The sequence below is a fragment of the Leptodactylus fuscus genome, chromosome 4 (genome assembly GCF_031893055.1).
Source record: "Leptodactylus fuscus isolate aLepFus1 chromosome 4, aLepFus1.hap2, whole genome shotgun sequence".
Classification (NCBI taxonomy): domain Eukaryota; kingdom Metazoa; phylum Chordata; class Amphibia; order Anura; family Leptodactylidae; genus Leptodactylus; species Leptodactylus fuscus.
Window position 1 is genome coordinate 174,436,532 of NC_134268.1, and position 26,086 is coordinate 174,462,617.

General features: G+C 41.0%; 1 protein-coding gene across 1 annotated transcript in view; it reads right to left on the reverse strand.

The window, feature by feature from the left end:
- Nucleotides 1–26,086, reverse strand: part of PLCL2 (phospholipase C like 2) — a 136,435-nt gene that overhangs the window by 26,558 nt on the left and 83,791 nt on the right. Inside the window, exon 4 of the mRNA XM_075271410.1 lies at nt 17,866–18,069. Coding sequence (XP_075127511.1) covers nt 17,866–18,069 — 204 coding nt within the window. The remainder of the gene's footprint in view (nt 1–17,865; nt 18,070–26,086) is intronic.

The following is a 26,086-nucleotide window of genomic DNA, read 5'->3' on the forward strand; positions in this document are numbered from 1 at the left end:
AACTGACAGGTTAAATCTCTGAGACAGCTTTTTGTATCCTTCCGCTGAACAACTATGTTGAACAATCTTTGTTTTCAGATCATTTGAGAGTTGTTTTGAGTAGCCCATGATGCCACTCTTCAGAGGAGATTCAAATAGTAGAACAACTTGCAATTGGCCACCTTAAATACCTTTTCTCATGATTGGATACACCTGGCTATGAAGTTCAAAGCTCACTGAGGTTACAAAACCAATTTTGTGCTTCAGTAAGTCAGTAAAAAGTAGTTAGGAGTATTCAAATCAATAAAATGATAAGGGTGCCCATACTTTTGCACCGGTCAAATTTTGGTTTAATGCATATTGCGCATTTTCTGTTAGTACAATAAACCTCATTTCAATCCTGAAATATTACTGTGTCCATCAGTTATTAGATATATCAAACTGAAATGGCTGTTGCAAACACCAAAATATTTAGAACTAAAAATGATTAAGATTAATAGGGGTGCCCAAACTTTTTCATAGGACTGTAACTGTGTATTCCAGTTTCACCATTTAGGTCTTGGTCCCTATTCACACATTTAGTTTATTCCTTGTGTCAGCCATATGTTAGAGAACACCACATTTCCTCCAAAACATCATGGAAATAATATTTCACAAATAATAACCGATTTATCAAACCAGACGTGAACAAGGACAGAAGAGAGTCTTTGCCCAAATACAGTAAATGGGCCTATGGCACCCCAAGACTCCATCAGAGCACCCCCATAAATAGGTCACTATGGTCTCCTTTTAAGGTCCCCCCCCCCATTAGGTCCTGGGTTAGCTGCACAGGTTGCACATATATCCGCCCCTGCACCAAACACTTACAAGTGCTGACAGAAGAGTACAGATAGAAATATTAAAGGTGCACAACTAGAAAACAAGATCCATCTGTGCTATCCCAGGTTTCCCAAGAGATCCCATTGCAATAATTGACAATGTAACTTCTGCCAGAGACCTCTATGTTGAATGCAGGAAGTCAATTCCCCAGTGAAATAGAAATGTCATATCAATTATCTCTCGAGCGCCACAAGGTTAAACATGTCCAATAATTAAAACTAAATCCAATAACGCTACTTCTGAAACAGTCTTAAAGGGGTTGTATCATGATAGACATTTATGGAGTATCCACACAACAAGCCATCTTGTAGGACCTGCGTCTGTTTCTAGAACCCTTCCCCCTATACCTTATCCTAATGGACAACCAAATCCAGGCCTTAGTGGTGGATGAATCTACAGAAATTAAGGTAAATTCATCCTGTACATAATACTGCAGTATATTTATCACTATATACATATCAAAAAAGAGGCAGCACTCCAATGTATGAAAAAAAGAGGACTTTTATTAGCCCAAACGTGCTGTGTTTCAGTCCACAAGTGACCTTGCTCAAAGCTAATGCAAGTCCTCTTTTTCATACATTGGAGTTTGGCCTTTTTTTTTTTTTTTTTTTAATATTTACTTCTTGATTTTTGTCGCTGGCCGTGAGAACCTGAGCCTAAATTCTATTTAGATTTCTGCTGGTGCTGTTTTATCTGGTTATATCGAGATATGCACAAAAAAACAATAGGCTTAAGAAATTCTAAAAGAAAATAGTTGAAAGTACAGTAGACGTCCAGTTGTGGTCTTAGAATTACATGTAAATTACTACCTAAGAATAAGATCTGCTATTTACGGGTTCCAAGCAGTGATGACGGCTTTTTTTTTAGCTCTACAAACACGCTTGTGGTCAGCGCGTAGCTACACTTGGATCAGATATAAAATTGCACTAGGACAGACATGGACAGTAGGGCTACAAAAAACATCCGGAAAACAAGAAGATCAGCAGCAAATTGAAGTTTCAAACGTCTCAGCATCTTTACTAACACTTAGTATTGCTTTATGGGCATACAGGAATAACTTGTGAGTGCCCCTTTACTGCCCTAATGGGTGTCTGATGTACTGGGAACCCAAAGTCCTGCCTCATAGGGAAAAACGGCACAAACTTTTGGTAAACTAAACCACCCATAGGTTGTTCGTGGCTGATGGTTTAGCATCCCAAACAATCCTGTCCTAACTCTGTCCAGAACCTATATACTTACTGGAATGAGTTGAATGTGCGCTCCCAGTGCTGGCTAAGTTCTTCACTGGAACCAGTAGGATACACCTTGCTTTTGGTGTACGTTTCAAGCTCCAGTGTAGTGAAGAAAGGGTTATCTCTCTGGTTTCAGTAAAGAACTGCACAATCATCGGAAGTACAAGGAGTGTGTTAGAATAGGGCTATGGTGATTTAGTGTCCAAAAGTCAGCAACAGGTTCCCATTAAGTTGTTTGTATGCTTTATACTATACAACAGCTGATGTGGGAAAAATATGCAAATCTGTTTTCTAAGACGTAAATAGGAAAACAGTGCCTCTGTTCGCTGCCCTCTAGGGGTAGCCCTCCTAAACATCATGCATGGCTTTTTCAAGTCTATTGCTATGATGCGAGGATATGCCAAACCAATTCATTCTATTCCAAAAGGAACAGAATCCCAGAAGGACAGAGCTGTTTCGATCTGGTTGGATCTCTTCAGCACAGCGTAGGGAAAACTGTTTTGGCAAAGATGAGAGACTTCTGGACCAGGTTATGGGGATAATATCTCTCCTTGAAGAGAGAGCACCTTGACAGGCATACGGAGTCTTACAAAGCCATTGCTGCTTGATGTGTAATAGGACAATAACACCGGGAAAGTCACTGTATGAAGGGCAGACTTCCATTAAATTATTGGCCATCACACAATAGAATGATTATAAAAGTACACACAAATGAATAACCTCTCGAGCCAACAGTCTAGAATCTCCCAAGCTTGTCCCAGCAACCCAGACTCCAAAACTATTTGCACTGGCTTTTACATTGAAACAGTAAAAAATGTGATGGATTTAACTGATACATAGACTTCTGCAGAAAAAAAAAAACTGTGTCAAAAGTTCATCAGATTTAATTTATTACTGGATCACTTATGTCTGATTCAGCAAAAAAAAGTATATGAAGCCAAATTCCCACTATTGTTCTGTCCTTTGCCTGATAGGTCATAGGATTAGAACAGCAGGCTGAAATGTTCAAAGAATGAAGGATGCAGACAAAGCCATTACTTCCATTTGTTTGCGTGTATTATCATTCAGAATGTTAAGTGTCCAATATGCTAATTAGATACTCTAGTGTCAGGTGGGCGGTGCTAGACTATCTGCTCTGGCCCAGGCCCAACCACCTGACAGTAGAGCCTATTTAGCATATTGTGTGCTATTGTGAGCTATTGCTCTGGAACAGTAGGGACTAGAGAAAAACTTCCAACTGCGCAGGGTTCACCGGAGCGCCAGCTATTGAAAGTACTAAAAAACTATTTGAGTTGATGGTAGTGAAAGTTTCTGTAAATAAACTGATGGTCTCTCAGATGGGTCATGGAATAACTCTTACCGTACTTATTCCATAGCAGAATAACAATAGAGCATCATTGCATTAAACTGCATAAAACCATGCAAGGTAACAAAATAAGATAAGGGATCCATATCATCTTAAAAAAAAGCCAATAAAATAATACCAATGGTTACCTATTGAGATATGGTATAGAAGCAAACACAGATGTCATATGCACAGTAAGCAATAGATCTGTCATTGACAATATTTCAACTCTTTACATAAGGCAGAAAACAAAAGCTTTTGCATTGCCCACGCTGCAGCCTTGAAAGCTGGCGCACATTGTCAACACTTCGCGATAAAGCCGGATGAGGTAGTTGTTCTTCCCTGGCACCATATACAGAAGACACAATGTAAACACATTCACTTTCTTTCAGACTATTAAATCTCACATTTCACTCCATGATGCAAACTGTTATGTCATTCACAGCCCGCTTATACTTTTAAGGTTACGTGGGTGTATGGTTAACCACACCGACTTGGTTAAATAAGAAATTCCTCCTTTGCGCAGATGACACTATTATGGGATATTTAGATTTGTGGACCTGCTATTGTCAGGTACAGGTTATATGAGATGTCTAGAACTGACTTAATGAGAACAAGGCTTCTAGCCCGGGTACACACAAATCCACAGTAAGAGACTGCTTTGCAGACCCTGGCCTAGATTCTCAAAGAAGGCTAGGGTTCAGAAGTGCACATCTGATAAATCCAGGCTCTGTTTTACAAGTTCTTCAATGGTGGCCACGATTTTGTGCTCTGTGAGGATTAATCGCCGAGATATGAGAAGCTCTTCTAGGTTTTCCTGTAGGCCTATCATTTTCATTGCATATTGTAAGTCCTGACTCTGTAGGTCCCCTCTCACAGTCATATGCTGCTTAGTCTTTATAGAGTTAATTAAAAAAAAAAAAAAAGCTGCAATGCGATAAGGGCGTCCCCACCGCTGCCCGAGAACAGGATCCTGCGCCGCCTCTGTCTTCTGCTGGATCCTCCCCTTCTTTCTTCAGCAGCGTCACCTCTGTCAGCTCTTACACTAGTAGAGCCTACTGCGCATGCGCGGCCATAGTTCCGAGGCCGCAATTGCGAGCATGCGCAGTCGGCTCTACTAGTGTAAGAGCCGACAGAGGTGACGCTGCTGAAGAAAGAAGGGGAGGATCCAGCAGAAGACAGAGGCGGCGCAGGATCCTGTTCTCGGGCAGCGGTGGGGACGCCCTTATCGCATTTTCAGCGCTGGGGCCCGCCCCCATCGCTGCCAGAGAACTAATTTACATATCGGTAAAAATGTTATTACTAAGGAACGGCGCGGTGGAGACCATGTCTAAAGGTAGGAGACGAATAGCCTTTCTAAAGGCTATTCCGACGTGTTATCCACAGAAAAAAGTTTTTTAATGGTAGAATCCCTTTAAAAAAAAAAAAAGTGACAGGCAAAGTGCTGGAGTCCAGGTATATCAACCCCAGGTATCTGACGTATGTGTGGTCCAGGGCGGATTTGGAGTAGGCCTAAACCTAGGTGTATATCCTGGGCTCATTACTGACCCATAAAAGGCTGCAGTTCATGGCAGTTCCATGGGGTGAAAGGAGAAGAGGAGGTTTGTGAGAGATTATATATATATATATATTATATATACATATACACACACACGCATATACACATACATACAACAACAGTCCATGTGCAAAAGGGTATCGTAGATGCAGTATGTGCGCCACACCCCAATACTGGTGCAGAAATAGACTCAGGGGCATAAGGGTACATTTGTCTGATGGGATTGAACTGTGCAATTATTCTAGTTTTAGGAAAACCCCTCTGTTTCAGTAAAAAAAGAACAAAAGCAGAAAGCACTGGATGTTATTGTCTCACTATTGCGAAATGAAGAAAATGTAATACTCTTCAAATGGTGAAGATTTTAGGATTTTCCATTTCAGACATTAACTGAAAAATATTTTCACTTCCACAAATTCACATTAGTTTTGGCCAGTACAGTGCAGTAAACATGTAGATCTGCAGGAAACAAATGTCTCCTCTTCTGCAGAAACAGACCTAAGTATAAGTAAAGTTCCATTCTCTTTATTAATATTGGCTATACAGTCTTTATTAGCCTTTTAGCTGCCGCTTCTTAGTATGTTAGTTATTTTCACACTGAAACACAGAAAAGTCTATGTGGAAACTGTCAACAAGTAGGATTGTGGATGTTGACAGATCTAATGGTGGCTTTATTTTCAACACTTACTCACAGAGGACCTTTCATGTTCTCAGGCACATGAGGTTTTATATACCGCTAGAAAGCCGCTAGTGGGCTGAATTCATTGCACTGTCGGCTTTCCCGTTCTGTGCCCCGGGGGAAGAGATATCTGTACTTGTACCAATAGTACTTCACCGTCAGAAGGGGGTTCCTGACAGTCTAGCTGGGAACGCCCCTCCTGATAGTACTGTGTGTAGCGCTATACTGTGAGGGGGCGTTCTTTACCGCCCCCCTCAGTAAGTCAAACTCCCATTCACATCAGCAAACAAAAAGGTGCTCTCAAAGCAACAAATAAAAAGATCACAAAAAAATTGATGGGTAACAACAACATGTTAATGATAAGGTCATAGTCGCATTTATGACTAATTGACCAATAGTCTCGGGTAACTGTCGTCGTCCTAATTAATAAGGCTGAGGGTCGGCAGTCAAGAAATCACACCACTCTATGTGTAGGTATACAGAAAAAGTTTAAGCAGTGCCATATATAGCCAGCTGGTCCCGCTTCTGCATGGTGACCTTGGGGCGCTGTCTTGTGGCAGCAAGCCAAACATTTGTTTTTTCTTGCACTCTGAAGCGCAGGTCCCATCTTCTTCCCAACATATCACTATATCTAGCATTCAGCTTTAAAGGATAGCAATGTTTTTTCATACATTACATAATTATAAACTTCACATTAACACGTTTCCAATAGTACCAAAACCAAAAAATATTGTAAGGCTTCATACACATGAACGTGTGCTTCCTCAGCGTGCTAGCCTATTTCCTATGGCCCCATACCCACACCCCTGTATTTATTATCACAAGTCCATGTAGGAGGCTATGACACAGGGTGAAACTCAGGACAGGTCCAATTCCTGTCCGATCTGAAGCCCGGGTTCACTACAATAGATGAATAGGTCGGATGGCTGCCATATAATACCCATGTGCTGTCCATGTAGTTCTCTCACACACACACGTTGATGCACATGTACATGTAGCCCAAGTAAAATCACAGCAAAACAGTAATGAAGTGATCTTAGATGTCACGTTTGCTGACTGCTTTGCAGAGTTGATCAAAGGTGGAAGTTCCCTGTAATCCTCAAATTTGTATCTACTGTCAAAAAAATGAGAAGGGGAATATTCAGGACGTGATTAATTCCGTGATGATATAAAAGTAAAACCTACTCTTCATTTAGAACAATTATGTAAAACAGAATGCTAATGTACATCTGCAATTACTGTGACAAATGACAAGAAGATTTCCATTCACATATTTCTTATTACTGAAAAGACACAATTTATAACTTTACTCAGCCAAAGAACGAAACAGAACCCATGGAAAACAAAGCTCATGACAGAAATATACAGCGTCTAGAAGCGTATTCACCCCCTGAATATTCTCAGTATTTGGTAACACTGAATCACAATGAATCAAACCATGCTTATTGACATCACTCAACAGAGGAATAAAAAGACTGGTATCAAAGTGGGAAAAAAATCCCACAAAAACAGTGAATATCAGCAGATTTGCTTCTGGGGCCATCCCCTGTATAGATTCTGATGCCAGGGACTGACTGGCATCAGACTGACCCCCCGCCCTAGACCCTGAACCAGTCACTCCCTGACATCAGAATCTATGCAGGGGAATCTATACAGCAACCTTCGGCAATCTAACTTCTGTGAAACTACAACTCCCAACATTCTCCATTCACTTCAATGGGAGTTCCAAGAACAGCAGAGCAAGTATGCATGCTGGGAGTTGTAGTTTTACAACAGCTAGAGTGCTGAAGGTTGCCTACCCCTGGTCTTAGGGAGTCCAGAGGATTTAAATAAATAAATAAATAAATAAACAAAAATAAATAAAAAAGAAAACCTCATTGGGCTGTAGCCCCACGTGGAGTTAACGCCACGGTTTGGCCACTCCATGGTTTTATAGTCCCTGCATGTATTGCAGAAAAATACCTGCAACAGAAATGCTGCTATTTCTAAAACCATTGCGTTTTTGGAATTCACAGAAACAGCGACTGTTTTTTAACCTTAGGGTCAATGCACACAGAGTTTTCGAGTACCGATTTTGAAGCTGAACCTGCCTCAAAATCAGCCTCCAAAAAAAGCCTCCCAATTTTTAGGCTAAGGCCAGAGTAGATTTTGCACCAGTTTTTAAAGCCGAAGCCAAAAGTGCCTTTAGAAGGAATAGGAAATGAAAATGAAAATGAAGCTCTTTTACTTCTCACTTCTGCTAAATCTACTCTTGGCTTTGGCTCAAAAATAAATTGGAGCAAAGTCTGTAAGAAAACATGCTGCTTTTTCTGCAATGTGTGGCTTCAGACTTAATTTTCATTATTAAGTGAATGCGATATTCAGCCAGTCCTGCCTGAAGCGGGTTCATTAGAAAACGGATTCACACTTCCAAGTTTCATCCAAGAACACAGTCCATGCGTGTGCTGGATTTACTGGCCTGAATATCATGTGGGGAGAGGGACTCCGAGCATTATAGACACTATGATTATAGGAGTCTCTGACACCCAATGACATACAGTTATTATAGTACGGGACAGCGCCGCCTCCTTCTTCATTCGCAGCATCATCTTCAATGTCTTCTTCTGGCGCAGGCTCGTAACTTCTAGGCATCGGGCCTTGAGCAGAACTGACTTTGCAGGCGCACAGGCCACGGGAAAATGGCCACCAACAATACTGTGCAACTGGTCATTTTTCCGTGGCCTGTACGCCTGCGCAGTCTGCTCTGCTCAAGGCCCGACGCCTAGAAGTTACGAGCCTGTGCCGGTAGAAGACATTGAAGATGACGCTACGGACGAAGGAGGAGGCGGCGCTGGAGACAATACTCTGGCAGCGGTGGGGACGCCCCCATCTCTGTTTCAGCGCTGGGGCCTGCCCCCATCGCTGCGAGAGAACGCATTTGCATACCGGTAAAAACCGGTATTTCTAAGGAACGGCGCAGCAGAGACCACGTCTAAAGGTAAGAGACGAATAGCCTTTCTAAAGGCTATTCCGACGTCTTATCCACAAAAAAAGGTTTTAATGGTAGAATCCCTAAGTCCTGCAGCATCTGGCCTGTCAATAAAGCACTAATATAATATGCTTATATGACTGCCACTCCATTCACTTCTATGGTGCTGCCAGAGATTGCTGTCCAGGCAGCCCCAGTCTCCAATGTCCACTGATGGTGAAGGTCACCTACTTTACAGTACAAAGGGGTACATGTGTATTGTCAAGTGGGCAGACTCTGTACATTTTTGTCAGTTGCCGAATAGAACAGCACAGATATCTACTATCATGGGAATTGGTTCTGCCATACAGCGACTGTCTAGAAATATAGTCAACTCAAAAGGATATTACAGGTTCTCTTTAATCCCTATCTGCTTTTCTCACCAGCAGCCTGAACTTGCAGATGGTTGTACTTACAAACATTGTAGTTTTATCCATCCTGCAGGCACAAAGCAAACAAGCTCCTAGTCATGGACCAATTCTGATCATGGTTACACAGCGCACACTCCATACACCCAACACTAGCAATGATACCAGTTCATGAGAACTCCTATTTCTGGTACTTCAACATTATATTCTTGCCTCATTTCCAACTGTTGCTACCATAGAATACAGTTGTGAAATCCATATTGCCTGTCCATTTTCTAAAGAAAAAAAAAAAAAAGTTGTTTTAGCCAGAATTGCAAATGAGATAAAAATGTCATAAAAACTACACAAAGAAATCCGTTTTGGTGCACTTGAAATGTAAGACCTTCATCGTACCATCCTTCCGCCTTATTCCCTCCTTCGGATCAGCAATGTAAATGCCCATCCAACCCATTTCTCTATGTCTGTAGCTACAACTATCTGCATACACTTACTGTACTTTCTATACAACCACAGAATAAAATACAAAACTAGTAAAAGCAAAAAAAACCAAAAACCTAACAGCAGCAACTTTAATTTCATTCTTCTCTTCTTTGCTCTTTTGATAATACCTGACAGGTACACTATTGAGATTTTCCAAGCTGCCGCCAAAGTTCACATGATACTGATAGATATTTGTCGGACATTTTATGTAACACCCAGCCGTTCTTGTTTTCAATTCACTCTCATTTTTTCTTTCTGCTAACAAGGGAGGAGAGGTCAATTACACTTCATTAGAAATTGACTTAGTCCGTCCAAAGCAAAACCACAGCCAATCTGTAATGAGGTTATCATTGATTTCTGTCTTGTTAGTAGATTCTCGTATTGTATGCTTCCCTACAACATAGCAATGAAAGCACTGTCTGTGTGAGCTGTAAGTGGAATTGTGGGTGCGATATAGATGTATAATATAGATCTATAGATACCTGCGCTCTTCCTATCTGCACAAGGTGATTTTAACAGGTTCACATTGCAGGCCTAAATTCGGACCAGAGAAGGTATGGCTATATATAGAGTAGGATTGTCTTGTCGAGGCAGATGGGCTTGCACAGTTTGATTGAAATTTGCGCAAATAACCTCAAATTTATATAGAGATAATGACTATACCAGTAATGCATTTTAAATTTTGCGTACATTGTTTGCATATGTCATAATTAAATAGGTGCTTTGGGTGGATGTTCAAAAATGCAATGGTTAGTATCCATCAAATGTGGTCCAACCAGAAAACTAGTAAACCCAGGAACATTGGTGCCTTAAAAGGCTTGGCCACTTTCAGACCAATATTGAGAAACAGGCGCACAGCTGATTACCAGGCAGATGTCTGATTATTGTGCTGTGACTATAATGAGCTGTGTGCTCATCACATGACCATGGACCGTAAATCACATGACCATGGTCAGAGTTTTATCCTCTAGAAGTAACATAATGAATAACAGCAAGCAGAAATCTAGAAAACCGTGAGGAATTGATACAGAAAGTATATTGGAAAATTGCACAACTTTTTATTCTACAAACCATAACATTTGTCTCTCAATATTGGTCTGAAAGTGGACAACCCCTTTAAGCTTACTAAGCTAGTTGGTGCGGTCACATTACACAGATGTAGGACAAATTGCTGAAAAAGTGCTTATGTTGACCTGTGTCCATCACCTCAATCACCTACAACGGGCAAGGAGAATCAGAGCTGGATCATGGAGAAAATAAAGGTGTCCGTCTGGCTCTTTTTTTTTGAGCCTGAGCCAAAGCCAAAAATGGCCACAAAAGGAATGGGGAAATATATAGGAAGTTCTAATACTTTTAAATACTGCTCAACCCACTCCTTGCTTTGGATCAAAAACCCGCAACAAAATCTGCAGCACAAAAAAAAAAAAAAAGTTGTGTTTCTGCAACGTGGGGTCTCAGCTTTAAAGGGGTATTGAAATAAAGTGATGGTACATTGTAAGTGTATGCCATAATTTTATGACCAATATGGGTCTGCCATCTAACACCCCCACTAATCCTGAGTAAATATGATGCAGTGCTGAGTCAGTTTTCCCTGTACATAGTGCTCTTATACACCCAGCTGTGCACAAAATTGCAGTCAACACCATTTACTGGAATAGAGAGGTGATGCTGCTCCCTGCATAGCATGTGGCCAATGAAAAACAAGGAAGGGACTGTAGCAATAGATCATAGCAGCCACTACATTCACTTCAGAAAGTGAAGTATATCCATTGAATATTCCATTCATTTACATAACACAGGAATATCCCTTTAAAGATCAAGATTGTCTTGTGTAGTCCAAGCTTTGTCAGGTCAACTGAGCAGCACAAGTAGGAAGTATATAACATCAGATAAGTGGTTTTAACATTGTAGCTGATCAATGTATATACTGTACCGTACTGTAAGGGATTATTTCCCAAGTAAACTACCATGTTTTCAGTAAACAGTTTTGTCCAAACAATTGTTATCTAATCTTAAGGATGGCCTTTTTACCACCTCCAACAAGTTCAGTACTTTACATAATTTAATAGGTGCTGCCCCACTGATCCCAGCATAGTTGGATTTTTTTCTCTAGCCCCACCATTCCTGAGCAATCAATGCTGTTATCTTTAATGCCCGATATGTTATTTAGACTCTGTACTGTCAGGAGGGCAGGGTCAGGCACGAGCAGACAAGCGGTGTGATTCTGATATCTGACTCTGATTGGAGCTCTGAATCCCACTCCCTGCCTGACATTGCCCTTCTGACATTATAGAGGGAATGGTGGGGGTTAGAGAGAAAATTATACTGTGCTGGAATCAGTGGAAAACCACCTATCTAACAGATGCTAAGGACTAAAATTGGTGGGGGTTGTAAAATGTCCCCTTTAAATGGTCATTAAACTTTAAACAACCTTACCATAAATCAATAGCACAGTCATACTGTATAGGAAACTTATAAGAAATATATCTTATAAGAGAAAACAAAATGCCAATTTCCCACCTCCCCCTTCCCGGTTATACTGACATTCACACTGAATTATCTGCAGAATTGCATCTCGCTTGCAAGGCAGACAAAAGGTCACAGAGGTGTCAGATGAAAGCTCATAATGGAAGTCTATGAAGAGAGGGAAGGTATGACCAGAGTGAGAGAGGAGAAAAATATCTAGAGGGTGCCACAGAAAACAGTAAGAGTATGTAACTCTAAGCGCTCTAAATCACAATAATACTCATCAGTACTTCTTTGTAATGCCCTATTGTATATAATCCTGCTGATGCCTCCAAGTGAGAAAGCGTTATGAATAGAGATGAGCGAGTAGTGTTCGATCGAGTAGGTGTTCGATCGAATACTACGGTATTCGAGATACTCGTACTCGATCGAACACTACTAGCTGTTTGAAGTTTAAGGTTTGATGCAGAACCAGCATTGATTGGCAGAATGCTATACATTCTGCCAATCAACGCTGGTTCTTCTCTTACCTTTAGAAGTCTTCTCCGTGCAGCGTCCCCGTGGCGTCTTCTGGCTGGAATTCACTCTGCCTAGGCATCCGGCCTAGGCAGAGCAGACTGCGCAGGCGCGAGCATGCCCTCGCATGCGCAGTCGGCTCTGCTCAGGCGTCGGGCAGAGCCGACCACGCATGCGCAGTCGGCTCTGCCTAGGTAGAGTGAATTCCAGCTGGAAGACGCCACGGGGGCGCTGCGCCGGGAGAAGACTTAAAGGGGAATCCAGCCCAACCGTCACTCGTGGACTTGGTAAGTATAATTTTATCGAATTTTGCGTACCCCTGAAACGAGCATTTCCCCCCATAGACTATAACGGGGTTCGAAATCCATTCGAACAGCCGAACAGTGTGCGGCTGTTCGAATCGGATTTCGAACCTCGGACATTTTAGTGTTCACTCATCTCTAGTTATGAAGCAGATTCTCCTCTACTTTCTGTGTGCAGTGTATGGAAGACATCATAACAACTAGTCTCTACCTGCCAGCTCAGAGACAACTAAAAGTAGAAATAGAGACTACTAAAATGTAGAATATATAAGTCATATACTGAAAGAAGTTCAGCTACTCCTCGTGTACACACACTGTACAATTGATCTATGCAAACATTGTCTAAAGGGTTGGTTTCCTTTTAAAAAATAAGCTAATAAATTCACAAGCCACATGTTATCATTCCATCAGCAAGCAATGAATGTGTTTTCTTTTCATTTTGGCTATTGACTAAAGTAGTTTCATTAATCTTATCAAGCGACAAACAGGATTTAGCAAATACATAACTAAGATTATCAGGGATATAACCCAGGTTTTGTAAAAGTCCCAACTGTTCTCCGACTAGATGTCCCAATACTGGCTGTTACGAAAGAAATTCCACCTAGAACTGCCATCAGTAGTGCATTTAGTGCAAAGTTTTGTGTTTTTTTGGTTTTTTAGAAAGTTATGAAACTCCATAAGAATACTTGTTGCAGAATAAACCCCCCCCATTCACCTGCTTAAGACACATTTGCAGGTTGTCTCAGAAATTTCAGCAACAAATCAGTCGCATGATGTGATCACACCCTGAGACGAAGAGGAAGAAAGAGAACAGTTGTTCGATGGATAAAACATGTTTCAGTCTCTAAAAGATAAACCATTCCCAATATGTAAGAATCTGAATATCTAAATGGAATGGAATAAAGAGGAAAACATTTATGAGACATATGATTGTTTTATAGTTACATAAGTAATGTAGAAAAAAACCCCTCAAAATTAGCTGTCAAGATCTGATCAGAACTCGATCTTCTAAAATGAAGATTACGACATTTTTATACATGTACAATATCGCAGTAAAACGTTCCACAGAGAAAAGCAAATCGCTCAATGATTCTGTATTCTAATTTGCTACACGATTGAAACAATATGTACCCAACACCTAGATGAACAAATCATTTCTGAATTCTGACAAGCTCGCCCCAATGGGAATATATTTTTTTTGGAAAAATTATTTTATTTAAAGAGATTAGAGAATGAAGATGTAGCATGATCACTTTTATCTTTTTATGTTGTACATCTGTAGCAATGTGGATTTTGCATTAGAAGTTTCCTCTCACTTAAGTCCACATAATAACCCCATTTTCTGCCTGTGGGAGTGCAGTCTGGTGACACAGAAAAAACTGAAAAATGTTAAAAGGAAACGGAGGTTGTTTTACAGAGATTTCAGATATTTTGCTGAGAGTGGCTTCCTGGCACCAATAGTTTGGGGTTTTTAGATTTAGGACAAATTTACAGAATAAGATGGTATCTTACTAATATTATGTGAAAGTTTGTGTGTTTGGATGTTTGTTATTCAATCACGCAAAAACGGCTGAACGGATTTGAATGAAATTTGGCACATAGATAGATTGTAACCTCGATTAACACATAGGCTACTTTTTATAATGACATGGCTTAACGAATGTTATAAATTTATGTTCACATACTATATTAAACGGCACTTGCAGCAGCTTATCTCAGGTCCCAGGTCTGTTATCCCGGTATGTAAACACACGCTAAACCTCAGGGATTCTGTACATGCATTTGCATATTATCCGATCAGCTCCAAGCAACATGCTCACACACTACATGGGAAAACACCTTTATTCCAAATTGGCAGTTTGCTACTTTTAAACGTGCTGGGAAAAAGAAAATCTAATTTGTTGCAAAATTCTAAGACAACAACAGCTATGAGGGAAGTCAGAAGTCAACAGAGTTCTCCTCAAGTGGAGCTGACAGGGATCATCGGCGCCAACAACATGCTCATTAAATGGAATCCCAGCGAGCTGCTGAGATGCCGGAACAATCAGGGGCACAGAGTGAGGAACAAGTTCAGCAGCAGGACAGCAGGAGGAATGCATTGAGTGGCAGGCCAGCTTAACAGCTGCCGAAACGCCGAAGCAGGTGGATCATCAACGCCAATTAGATAGTGTTCCAGCGAACTGCTGAAATGTCGGAACAATCACAGGCACGGCGTGAGGAAAAAGTTCAACAGCTGGACAGCTTAAGAGCTGCCGAAACGGCGGAGCAGGCAAACCATCGATGGCAGCAATTTACTGAATATAGGCGGATCATCGACCCCAACAACACGCAGACGAAGTCGTGGGCAGAGGTGCACACACACAAACGACATACAAAATATATGAGTGCAAAACGGGGCAATTCTTATAGGGCCAATACACAAACAAAAAATGAAGCCAGGTCCACCTGCTAGTAAGTACTAACAAGAACGATCAGCAGGCGCATCCATCCACTGGAACATTACAAAGTGCAATTCTATACTGTAGGCTTTTTAAGGGGTTCTCTTGGCTGATGTCACCAGAAGAAGCTGTTACTGGTTATAACTTTATCTTATAGAGGTAATGGAGTTGCAATATTACATGCTGGTTATGTCAATGCGATATTGCACAGGGGTCTACATAACAATAGATGAATACAACTTAATTCCTTAACAAATAACTTTATAGGGGTAAGAAATCTCCTTCTGCATCTCGATATTATACTAAAATTTTTAGTCTCTTAAGAAAATAGAACAAACTCTAAATAGTTCACTTCTAGCACTCTTATGGCAGACTTTGTGTCAGTCATATAGGATTATAATAAAATGAGTCAACATGGGCATTCAAATATTAACTTTATAGCCATCCCATTGACAGGTTTTCAGCTGAAGATTCGATTTTTACATTTCACCCTCAAAGAATAAAAAATGGATGGAACAATAATTGTAAATAAAATAGAAGAATCATTCTAATGATGCCTTGACAGATTACATAAAATATTGGGCAACTGCTTGAAGTCACTGACCAACTTGCTCCCAGATGTCTAAAAATATAGAAAGATAGTCACAAGAATTCAAACCCCTCTTAGATTAAATGAGTTCTCATCGGTACATTACGGATTGTTTGAGGAGCAAAGGTCTTTTCCAAGCCTATCAAGATCAACTATTTTAGAACCGATGGGAAAAGAACATTTTCAATGAGTTGGATATGTCCCTAGTCAGCCTGATCTATTTGCGGATGCCTCCAATATTTAATATAGGGTTTCCACTAATAACAAGGTTTCTTTACAAATGTGTCCTTCTTTACCTTTTGTTTTGGCAAGACAGGTTCCGATATGTATATCTGGGGATGACCAGCTTTTAGAGACAATATGGATTTGTGACATTGCATCACAAAGAGATATCCTTTATGTTTTTATGTGGGGCAACACATTGATGGTTTTGTGAATTGAAGCTAAGCATATAATGTGATAAACATCATACCTTTGTTATGTATATCTCGTTTGTAGTTTTGAAAGAACAACTTTGAAGTCTTCTGCAGAGGAGGCACTAGGTGCATTGGGGGCGGGCACTCTGGCCCGTGGAGCACTGCTCTTGCTGCTCAGGTAGGATAAGTGATGTCATAACAAATGTATGGTAGGAGAGTGACCTACATAACAAAGGTATGATGTTTATCACTGTAATGTGCTCTGTAACATGGTGGTAGCATTTGGATATGCTTTGGGGAGATGATAGACTCCCTTTACTGGTCCATCCTATGATAGCCTACCAATGCTTATTTGGTGGGGATGAGACCTTCACTGTAATTGTGCAACTCACCCTATTCACTCATGAGATGTATGTGCAGCACTAAGAAGACTTTTCTATACTATGAACATAAATATAAGTTTACACCAACCCCCAATACACCTACAGCTCATATACAATAGGAATCAGAAGACATCCAGAGAAACAAGTCTTTCTATCTACTACAATAAACCATAATATTACAAAGGCATCCATCCTGACTATTATCTTGTGTGGAATCCGATGACTGCCAAGGCACAGATATTACTACTGAAGATAAAAGCACAACCTCTGAAAAGACCAATACAAAGCTTTGTCTGACAAGTGGAAGGCAACTGCACAAAAACTGAAAGAGCGTTGTTTTGATCAGCTCTCCTTACTAGTAAAGTCCAAAGAAAACTGGATTTCTAATAAAGAGAATAAAGGGGCTGCAGCAGTGGCATAACTAGGAATGGCGGGGCCCCGTGGCAAACTTTTGACATCCCTCTCCCCCCCCCCCCCCCCGACGCCGAATACCTCGACCGACCCCCTCCTAAGCATTTCTGCGCGTTCTGTTATCCCCCATAGTGGCCCCTGCACACAGTATTATGTCCCACTGTGGACACCCATAAACAATTATTATACTCTGGGGTCTAATAATCAAAGACCCAGGGGAATAAAAACATAAAAAAACTACTGTTACTTACCTGCCCCCTGGCTCCTACGTGGTCTTCTCCGTTGCTGTCCTTGTTCAATGACGTCGGACGTCACATGACCCGGGACGCAGGCCGGGTTCATGTGACATCAGAAAGGACGTCAGGAAGGAGGCCTGGCAGGATCGTGGAGAGGTAAGTAACATGTTTTTTATGTTTCTTACCTCTCCCGGTCCGCCAATCATTATACTCGGGGGTCCGAAAAGACCCCCCCCCCGAGTATAATGATAGCAGCGGTAGCATATATACCATATATCATCCAAAGTAACATGCTATATTTTTAAAAGGTTATAAAAAAAACTGCTTGGGGCAGATTTATAAGTACTGTCTTAAAGAAAAACACAGTCTTAGAGGACCACAGCAGTCAATCCCAGCCAGGCTTTCATTTTTATAGGGCTTTTGAAAAATGGCGTAGATTTCAGTACGAGAGTAGGCGCATGGTCTGCAGGATTAAAGATTATCCAGACTGGCATGGAAATCACATGGCTTGATAAATCTCTCTCCTTTGGGTTTTACTATTACAATTGTGTAATATAATACATGATTATTGTTGAAATACTCACAGAATCATAAGCTGTTAGAATCCTTTTCATGACCTCTGGCACTGTGCCTTGTAGCTCCATGGTGGGATACTGTTCAGTGAGATTCATGACAACTACTGGGGTGTTGTCCGGTCCAGCTAGGCGGGTTGACAGGGCCATGATGCACTGCATAAGATTCGCTACAGGAGAAAGTCCGCACAGCTCCTTAAATGAAACAACAGCGTTCTGTGGATATAAAGAGTTTGGATTAGTGTATAGCACATATAATAGATATGTAACTACTGAGACATAATCTGAAGCTTCTGGGCCCCAGTGCAAAATCTGTAACATGGCCTCCATCTAGCTTGTGCCCATTAGAATAGTCGTATATTATATACGGCCGTTAGGGCCCTCTTCAGGGTCCAGGGCCCGGTAGTAACTGCAGCCTTTGTATCCCCTATAACAACACTCCTGAGTAATTATATTCATATATTATATATATATATATATATATATATATATATATATATATATATATATTTTTACAAAAACATAAAGATTACTATGATCTACAAATATAAAGACTGACAATACCCATAGAGTACAAGAGACAATCAGATTTGCAGGTTCTGCCTATTTTCCAACAAGTCATAACAGAACATTTACCTGGAAGAGAAGTAGCAGCTTAGCAATGAAAAGTCAATAATCACGGACAAGCTACTATGTCCAAAGGGATTAATCCGATATCCTAAATTGGATTGTAGACTCAATACTCATTTAATGCTGCAGTGTCTCAACAGCAAACTGTGCCGGCCAAACACAAACAAGCTGCTCTATTTCGAGAACATGACTGCCTCTAGGACATCTAAAACGAAATGTTTAACTAATTGGCAATAGAGCCGCTCTTAGAGAAATGGAGCAGAAGTCAATTAGAGTTAGAAAGGTTGAAGGGGATGCATTAAAAGTACAGGAGACCTCCACAAACACTAAATAAACTTTGAAGGACAATCCACTTCTGGAATGAGGGTCATGGATGGAAAGTCATCGGTGACATTTATGAAAGATATGCAGGGATTGGGTTGGCAACAAGTAACAAGTAGAATTCTATGATGTAGTAATAAAAGGAATAAGTGTTATTACGTTACTTGTTATGGCTAGCCTGAATATCATATGCATGTGGTTCAAAAATAAATCATACTTAAAAGGATTCTATCATGAATTTTGATATTCATAAACTATCCTTAGATAGGTTAGAAATATCAGTTTAATAGGAGTCTGGGTGACAGTATTGCAAGTTACATTCTCTTGAATTGAAAGCGGAGTTGCAGTAACCCAGTTTGACCCCTATACAGTGCCCTATACAGTTTACCTGTGCCACAGTGGCTAAATACGCTAAACTGTGGAGTGCTTGAAGTCAGACCCCCAAAGATGATATATTGATGACCTATCCTAAGCATATATCACAAATCATCCTGGAAAACTCCTTTAGGCTAAGGCGCCACTTTGCAGAAAAACGGTTTTGTTTGTTTGGTTTTGGGGTATTTTTGTGCTTATTTTCATGTTATTCTTGGTTCATGAGCACAATGGCTGAGGAGCACAATGGCTGAGGACCACTGGCGAGGCCTCAAAAGACCATTATGTGAAAGTGCCTTTAGGGGACAATGAAAAATGAAATGTTCATTAACAAAAATATTTGTTAAAATTAAGAAGGTCGTGCTGAAATGTGACACATAGATAACCTTATTCTATAGGGCTCTGTAGGTTAGTCGTCATACATTCCTATCCCACTATGGATTAACAAGATGATATATTACCAAAGGGTTGACCATTCAAGGTTGTGCGTCTACAGGCTCCGACCTTATCAGAGAATGCTCTAACTGACTTTACTATGTTTTTCACTAACTTTATGGCGCTGTATAACAATATCCTGGTCCAGATGTTGAGGGATACAGACAGGACAGATAACCCCTGTTTTTTTTTTTTTAAGAATGTTAAAGTGTAGAGGTTATCTAACAGCAGGCCGCCCTTCTCACGTCTAAAACTAAAACAAAGTCTAACAAAACTATTTTTTACTGTATAGACCTGGTAACTTCCACTTCAGGCCTTGCGTAAAAGCCAACTACAGAACGGTCTTACTAATGCATATACTAATAAGGAAAGGAATTTGGGTATAACTAGCCATAAAGAATTCCTACTTGACAATATCCTCACCAGCAATGTATGGTTGACAGAATAGAAAAAAAACACTAACAACTTGTTAATGTCACTCCCTATCTGTCATATACAGAACGGTTGGGGGAAGATTCCTCCTCTGCAGGCATCATATTCTAAGTACATGGCGTTTAACAGAGACTAAATATTTTAGAGTTGACAACTTTTTTATTATTCTATAAAATCACCTACTCAGAATGAGGGATTTCCTGTTATGGCAATTACAAATTTGACAAAGATAGAAAGTGACCAACAGATTGATCAAAGCTCAATGCAAAAACGTTTAGGTCTTCAAAAACCATTCTGATCTCAGACATGAATGGTATAGCCACGGGATGGGGATCCTGAACCCCTAACCTATCCGTTAAGGCTGGCCATGAAGACGTGGCTGTATATGTGTATTGCCGTCGAGACTTACTTCTCTAGGAGTTAGCCATGCAAACATATTTGACTGTTTTTATAATTCAAAAAATAAGTGAATTTAGAGAGTGACGGACATGTACAGATTCCTTTCCATACTCTGTTTGGATGAAGTAGCTACTTACTGCCTCACAATGTGGTCAGGGGACTCCTGTCCTGGAGATGTGTGCGATACCTGGAGATATACCCTATGTGTCCTCTAGGACCTACACCTATGAGACATCTAGGTCATATCCTGTGGATAGATCATAAATGTCCAATACAAAAATTTCCTTTTAAAATCAAACCAGTCTCTAGGTTTGTGGCTCCTAAACCACCAACATGCACCTCAGACTGGGTAATATGAGTCCCTTTTGTCCCTCCGTTACAGAGGTTGGTAACTCTGAAGTCAGGGACTTGTCTTTGGTGGCTTCCGAGAAAGTTAGTGGCCAATAAACCTCACCTCACTATGCAAGCAATATCACAATGTTATACTAAAATATGTGAATAATATAACTTTTCCAGCAAAATACTATAAGATCGTACTGGCTCTAACTAGAAAAAACACTATCAGATCTTATTCAAATTTGATGTAGGAAGAAAATCAATCATATGTAAGAAAGAACAGCAAATGATTTAGACTCCGAACAGTCTGAACACAGTGACAAGTGCTGAAGGTGAACACAAGGAGAGCGGAGCTGGATACAGTTCAAAATTGTGGCTAACCAATACAGATTGCTGTCAAATACAATTTGGATGCTCTTCCCTAACTCTTAATAAGTCCCTCCTGGATACCTCTTTATGATCATAGAATTTCACTAAAATATGTTCGGCCAAAAGCACAGAGGTAATATATTAACAAGTAGATAGATATTCAGCCTAATGGGGCTTTACTTCTTAAAATCTAACAGCTGTATTTTTATTTTTTTTTACTAGGTTTTTGGGGTTGCTTGATGAATATTTTGGTAATATACTTCATTAAAAGGGGTCTTCCCATAAACACAACCATATTGAAATTTGTACAATAAAGTTATACATTGGACAACACGGTGACTCAGTGGTTAGCACTCCAGCCTTGAAGCCCAGCACAACATCTGCAAGGAGTTTTTGTTCTAAAGTTTGCCCTAGCTAAAGTATTGTCATGGAGAATCCATCCCATACACACTGGGGAAGAAGACGGAAGAAACATCAGGCTCCAGCCCCTTAAGACTGAGTTCGAAGTCACTATGGCACAAGGTACTATGTATGATTTTGGTCAAGTCAGGTCAATGCTTTACTTTGGCATTAAAGAACAATAAAACAACTACAGCAAATAATATATATATATATATATATATATATATATATATATATATATATATATATATATATATATATCTATCTCATGGCCAATTCTCAGAAAACCGAGGACAAACGTGAAACGACTGCTTTTGGGTGTCAGACAACCTGTACTATGGTTATCCTGAATGACCCCATTGTGGTAATTATTGATAAAATACGTTTATTAGAATGTTTCTCAGTCTGGGAGCTGTTGCTACATTTCTGTATGGTCTGCTTTGTGGATATCTCCAGGGAAGTGCAGTGAAGCATGTGCACTAAGTCACATGGCCGTTTGCATGTCAAAGTAAAATAATGTCTCCTTCTTCTAAACAAAGCAAAACTTCAAACCTGTGAATTAAAGCAGGATCCTTAAATATTTATTTAAACCACGTTAGCATTGTGAGACTTATGAACCGAAATATGTTCCAGCCTCGAGTGCTAAAACTGCTGTAGTAAGTATTACGGAGAATCTGTCACGGAAGGCAGGCTGTAAGTTATATGAATTTCTGCCTGCACGGAAACTGGAAACCTTTAGGTTGTGACCCGATTATAGGCACCGGTCCAGTAACGTGACCTCAGTGTTGTTGGACATGGTTTACTCAAAACATTATTTCAAGCAGAAGCTCCTGGACCCCGATGTGAACCTGTAATGTGCCCTTCAACTATCATATACCAGTTATAGTACTCACGTGGCAGAGACCCTCTGAAGTACAAGGGCCAAAAAGTGACTATTACTTACGATCCGTAACCTCTTAAAATGACATCAAAAGAGTTACAATAAAGAAGTTTATATGAGACAACCCCTTTAAAACTGGGGCTTCCAAGCAGAATTCATAGGGGAAAACAGTGGTCAGCCAAACATTTAACAGATGTATCAGATGCTTGTACGGCTGTATTCACATCCCCATCAGGACTTCAGTATTTCTGTTCTGTTATTAGAATTAAAAAAACCAGAAATCTCTAAGGGGACAGATCCATCCTATAATGCACGTAAGCAGATCCCACTGGTCCCTATTGACTTTATTTGGGTCCACAGGGTATCTGTTACGCCAAACAAAAAACGTGTAGGCTCATTCACATCTGCGCCCGGTCTCCATCTGTCGGGTTTCCGTTTTCTGCATGCAGAAGACGGAAACTCAACAGACAGTGTCCGGCCATGAGCGCCCGTGAGCGTTTTGGGCTCCCTACGGTGAAACCGTTTTTTTTTTGTTTTTTTTTTAAAACCGGACACAAAGTTCTGCATGTCCAACTTTGAGTCCAGTTTTTTAAAAAAAAACAAAAAAAACAAAAAACAGTTTCGCCATGGAGCGCACAAACTGCTCACAGGCGCTCACGGCCGGACACTTTTCAAACCCATTCAAATGAATGGGTTTGTATAATGCCTGCAGGTTTCCGTCTCCTGTGCAGTTTCGGGCAGGACACGGAAACCTGCATAATGGAGGCCGGGATGAAGGTGTGAACCTGATATAACGTGTACACAATTTATGATGGACACTCTGAACAGAACTTCCAATGCTGTTGTTAACATAACCTACCAGATGTCATTTAGAAGACTGTCCATCTATATAATACATACAGTAGATAGCTTACAGGGAGTCTGGCAGTCCCTTTTTGCCCAGGTAATGTATAAATGTATAGTTCTAGAGAAAGGTTTTAATTCCACAGAAAAGAAGCCTTATCTAATATGTAAATGTTCAGACTATCCTCACTAAACCCTGTCCTGTGCTTCTTGATTGAAGGCACCAGCATGGTTCAATGATCTAGTCTGCTGCAATGAAATCTCAAGCGTGTGCCATATAATACTGCGAATCAATACTGGGCTCATGGGCTGAACCCTCTGAACTGTAGTCATAAGTTACATACCTTCAGAGAAGGAAATCATGAATTGGAGTGCATTGGAGTATTCAATAGGTAGATATGGGGGAGATTAAGTGGGAAGGGCCTGAGCATTTGCTGTGTTTAGGACAGCCCACTATGCACTTGTCAAACCACAACAAGGCCACACAGCTAGAAGTGGAGGTCTGCGCTCGCTGGTCCGTAGACAGAAGACTATCCAGATGGATAAACTTAAATCCTCTATTGATTGTGTAAAACTGCATAACGCATTTCGAGCTGTATATAACTCTTCTTCAGGTGCATAAGAAACTTGTTCGATATTGTCCGGTCCTTCCGAGAGTGAGTGAGCTCTGCTGCCACCATCACCTTTGTTGTCTCTGTTTGGTGTTGTGACTGACTACTTCACAACACTCGAAGGTGAAATTAGTCTCACATCCTTTCAAAACGATTTCATGCAAACAGATCTACACTACAGCACGCTCGTGTTCTCTCTGTATATTTTTGTTTCCATTATGCACTTGTGACCTTATTTGCATATTGGAGAAAACTTATTTTTCTTGATTAATCGAACACTCTAGGGCTACAGAGGCATGTCTGAACAGTTGTTTCGATGCACTACCTGGGGTGCAGTTAGTTAACTTGGCAGAAAGTCTGACACACTGCCTTTAGGGCTAGTTCACACGTGAACTGCCCGCGCGGGTTTTTGACACCGAGAGAGACGCGGCAAGACGCATCTAACTCTTGTCAAAACCCGCCTGCCGCGACCATCGCGGTCGCGGCTTTCCCCTCCGCTGTCGGCTCAAATGAATGAGCCGACATAGGAGGGTGCTGCCGGGGGCGGAAGATAGGGCAGGTCGCTTGTTTTCTCCGCTAGCGACAGCCCGCCGCTAGCGGAAAAAAAAGCCCGACAGTCTACATAGACCACCATTGTAAAGGGGTGGATTTTGAAGCGAAATCTGCTGTCAAAATCCGCCCCTTTGCCCACGTGTGAACTAGCCCTTAAAGGAGGTTTCTGGTCTCCACAGAAGTTATCAGTATCCAACCCTACACTAATAAGCTTATCCATTTGCCTCTTGACACCAGACGTTACAATGAAGGATGAAGCTGGAAGCAGCTCTGCAGGAGTAGGGATGCAGGCTCTGTGCACTGTATAGTGGTAGACCTGGCTGAGTTACTGGCGCTCCTTTTATTTGAATATGAGAAGATCTGCTTCTATCCCTGGCCTTTGGTGTAGCTTCTGGTGACAATATGCAGACCCTACTGAACAGATGACCTACTGATGACCAATCCTGTGGTCAGTATGCAAAAATGACTGGGAAACTGGACATACACCCCCCCCCTTTAAGATTGCCATAGTGGAACACATTCTTACAGAGCACCTCTCCATTCTAACCCATAGATGTAGTATCCCAATACTTAATGGTTGGTTTCATTGTGGGGGACAATTTCTTTAAAGGGAACCTTCCACTACTTCCACCAACCTCAACTCTTGTTTGTTTGTTTTTTAAACTGTAATTTTTATTTTAAAAAAAAATGTTTTTTTTTTTTTAAATATACAGAACATCAAAGCATACAGAGCACAAAAACCAAAAACATGAGTGTGAAAGAGGGGGAAAAAGAAAAAGGAAAGGGGGAGGGGGGGTAGAGACCATTCAAAGTACAATACACATCCCATGGTGACCATATAGCCTGGAAAGCCTCAACGGTGTGGTTAAGGGAGGCCGTCAGATTCTCCAAACTGCGCACAACTTTTACCGGGGCAATGAGGTCCGAGCAGGAAGGAGGAGACCTTCTTCCAGCAGAAGGCAATAAGCGTCTTAGCTGCATTGCATAAATAGAGAAACAGTTTAGAAGACTGTTTGCCAAGATGTATAAGCGGAAGATTCAAGAGGTATGTAAGAGGATCTAGCGGAACCCCACAAATGAACAAAGCGTCCGTAAAGGACTTAACCTCCAACCAGAAGGGGCGAATCCCCGGGCATTCCAAGAAAATGTGATACAAGGTGCCAACCCTCGCCCCGCAACGCCAACAGTGGGGAGAAATACTTGGGTTGAGAGAATGGAGTAAGGCAGGGGTATGATACCAGGGCATCAATAATTTGAATGTAACACAGGTGGAGGACTTAGCCGCACGAGACCAGATGATTTGCCATTGGGAGGGAGAGATCTGCCTATTCAATGTCCTAGACCACTTCTCCATATATTTATGTGAAATGGGGCTTCGCTCCCCAGAAGATGAGAAGAAGCAATAAATACTAGAGATAAGGCCAGCCGAGGAGGTTCCAGTACGACATAGTCTCTCAAAGGATGTCAGCCGAGATACCTTCAGGAAGCCAAATTGGGCAAAAACAAAATGGACAATGTGTCGGTAATGTAACCACTCGCAGGCAGGTAAGTGAAGGTCAGTTACAAAATAGTCAAAGGGTCTGATCTCCAAAGTTAGTGGGTCAACTAGGTCCGCAATACAGAAAAGACCCAGCCCACTCTAGGGCTTCAC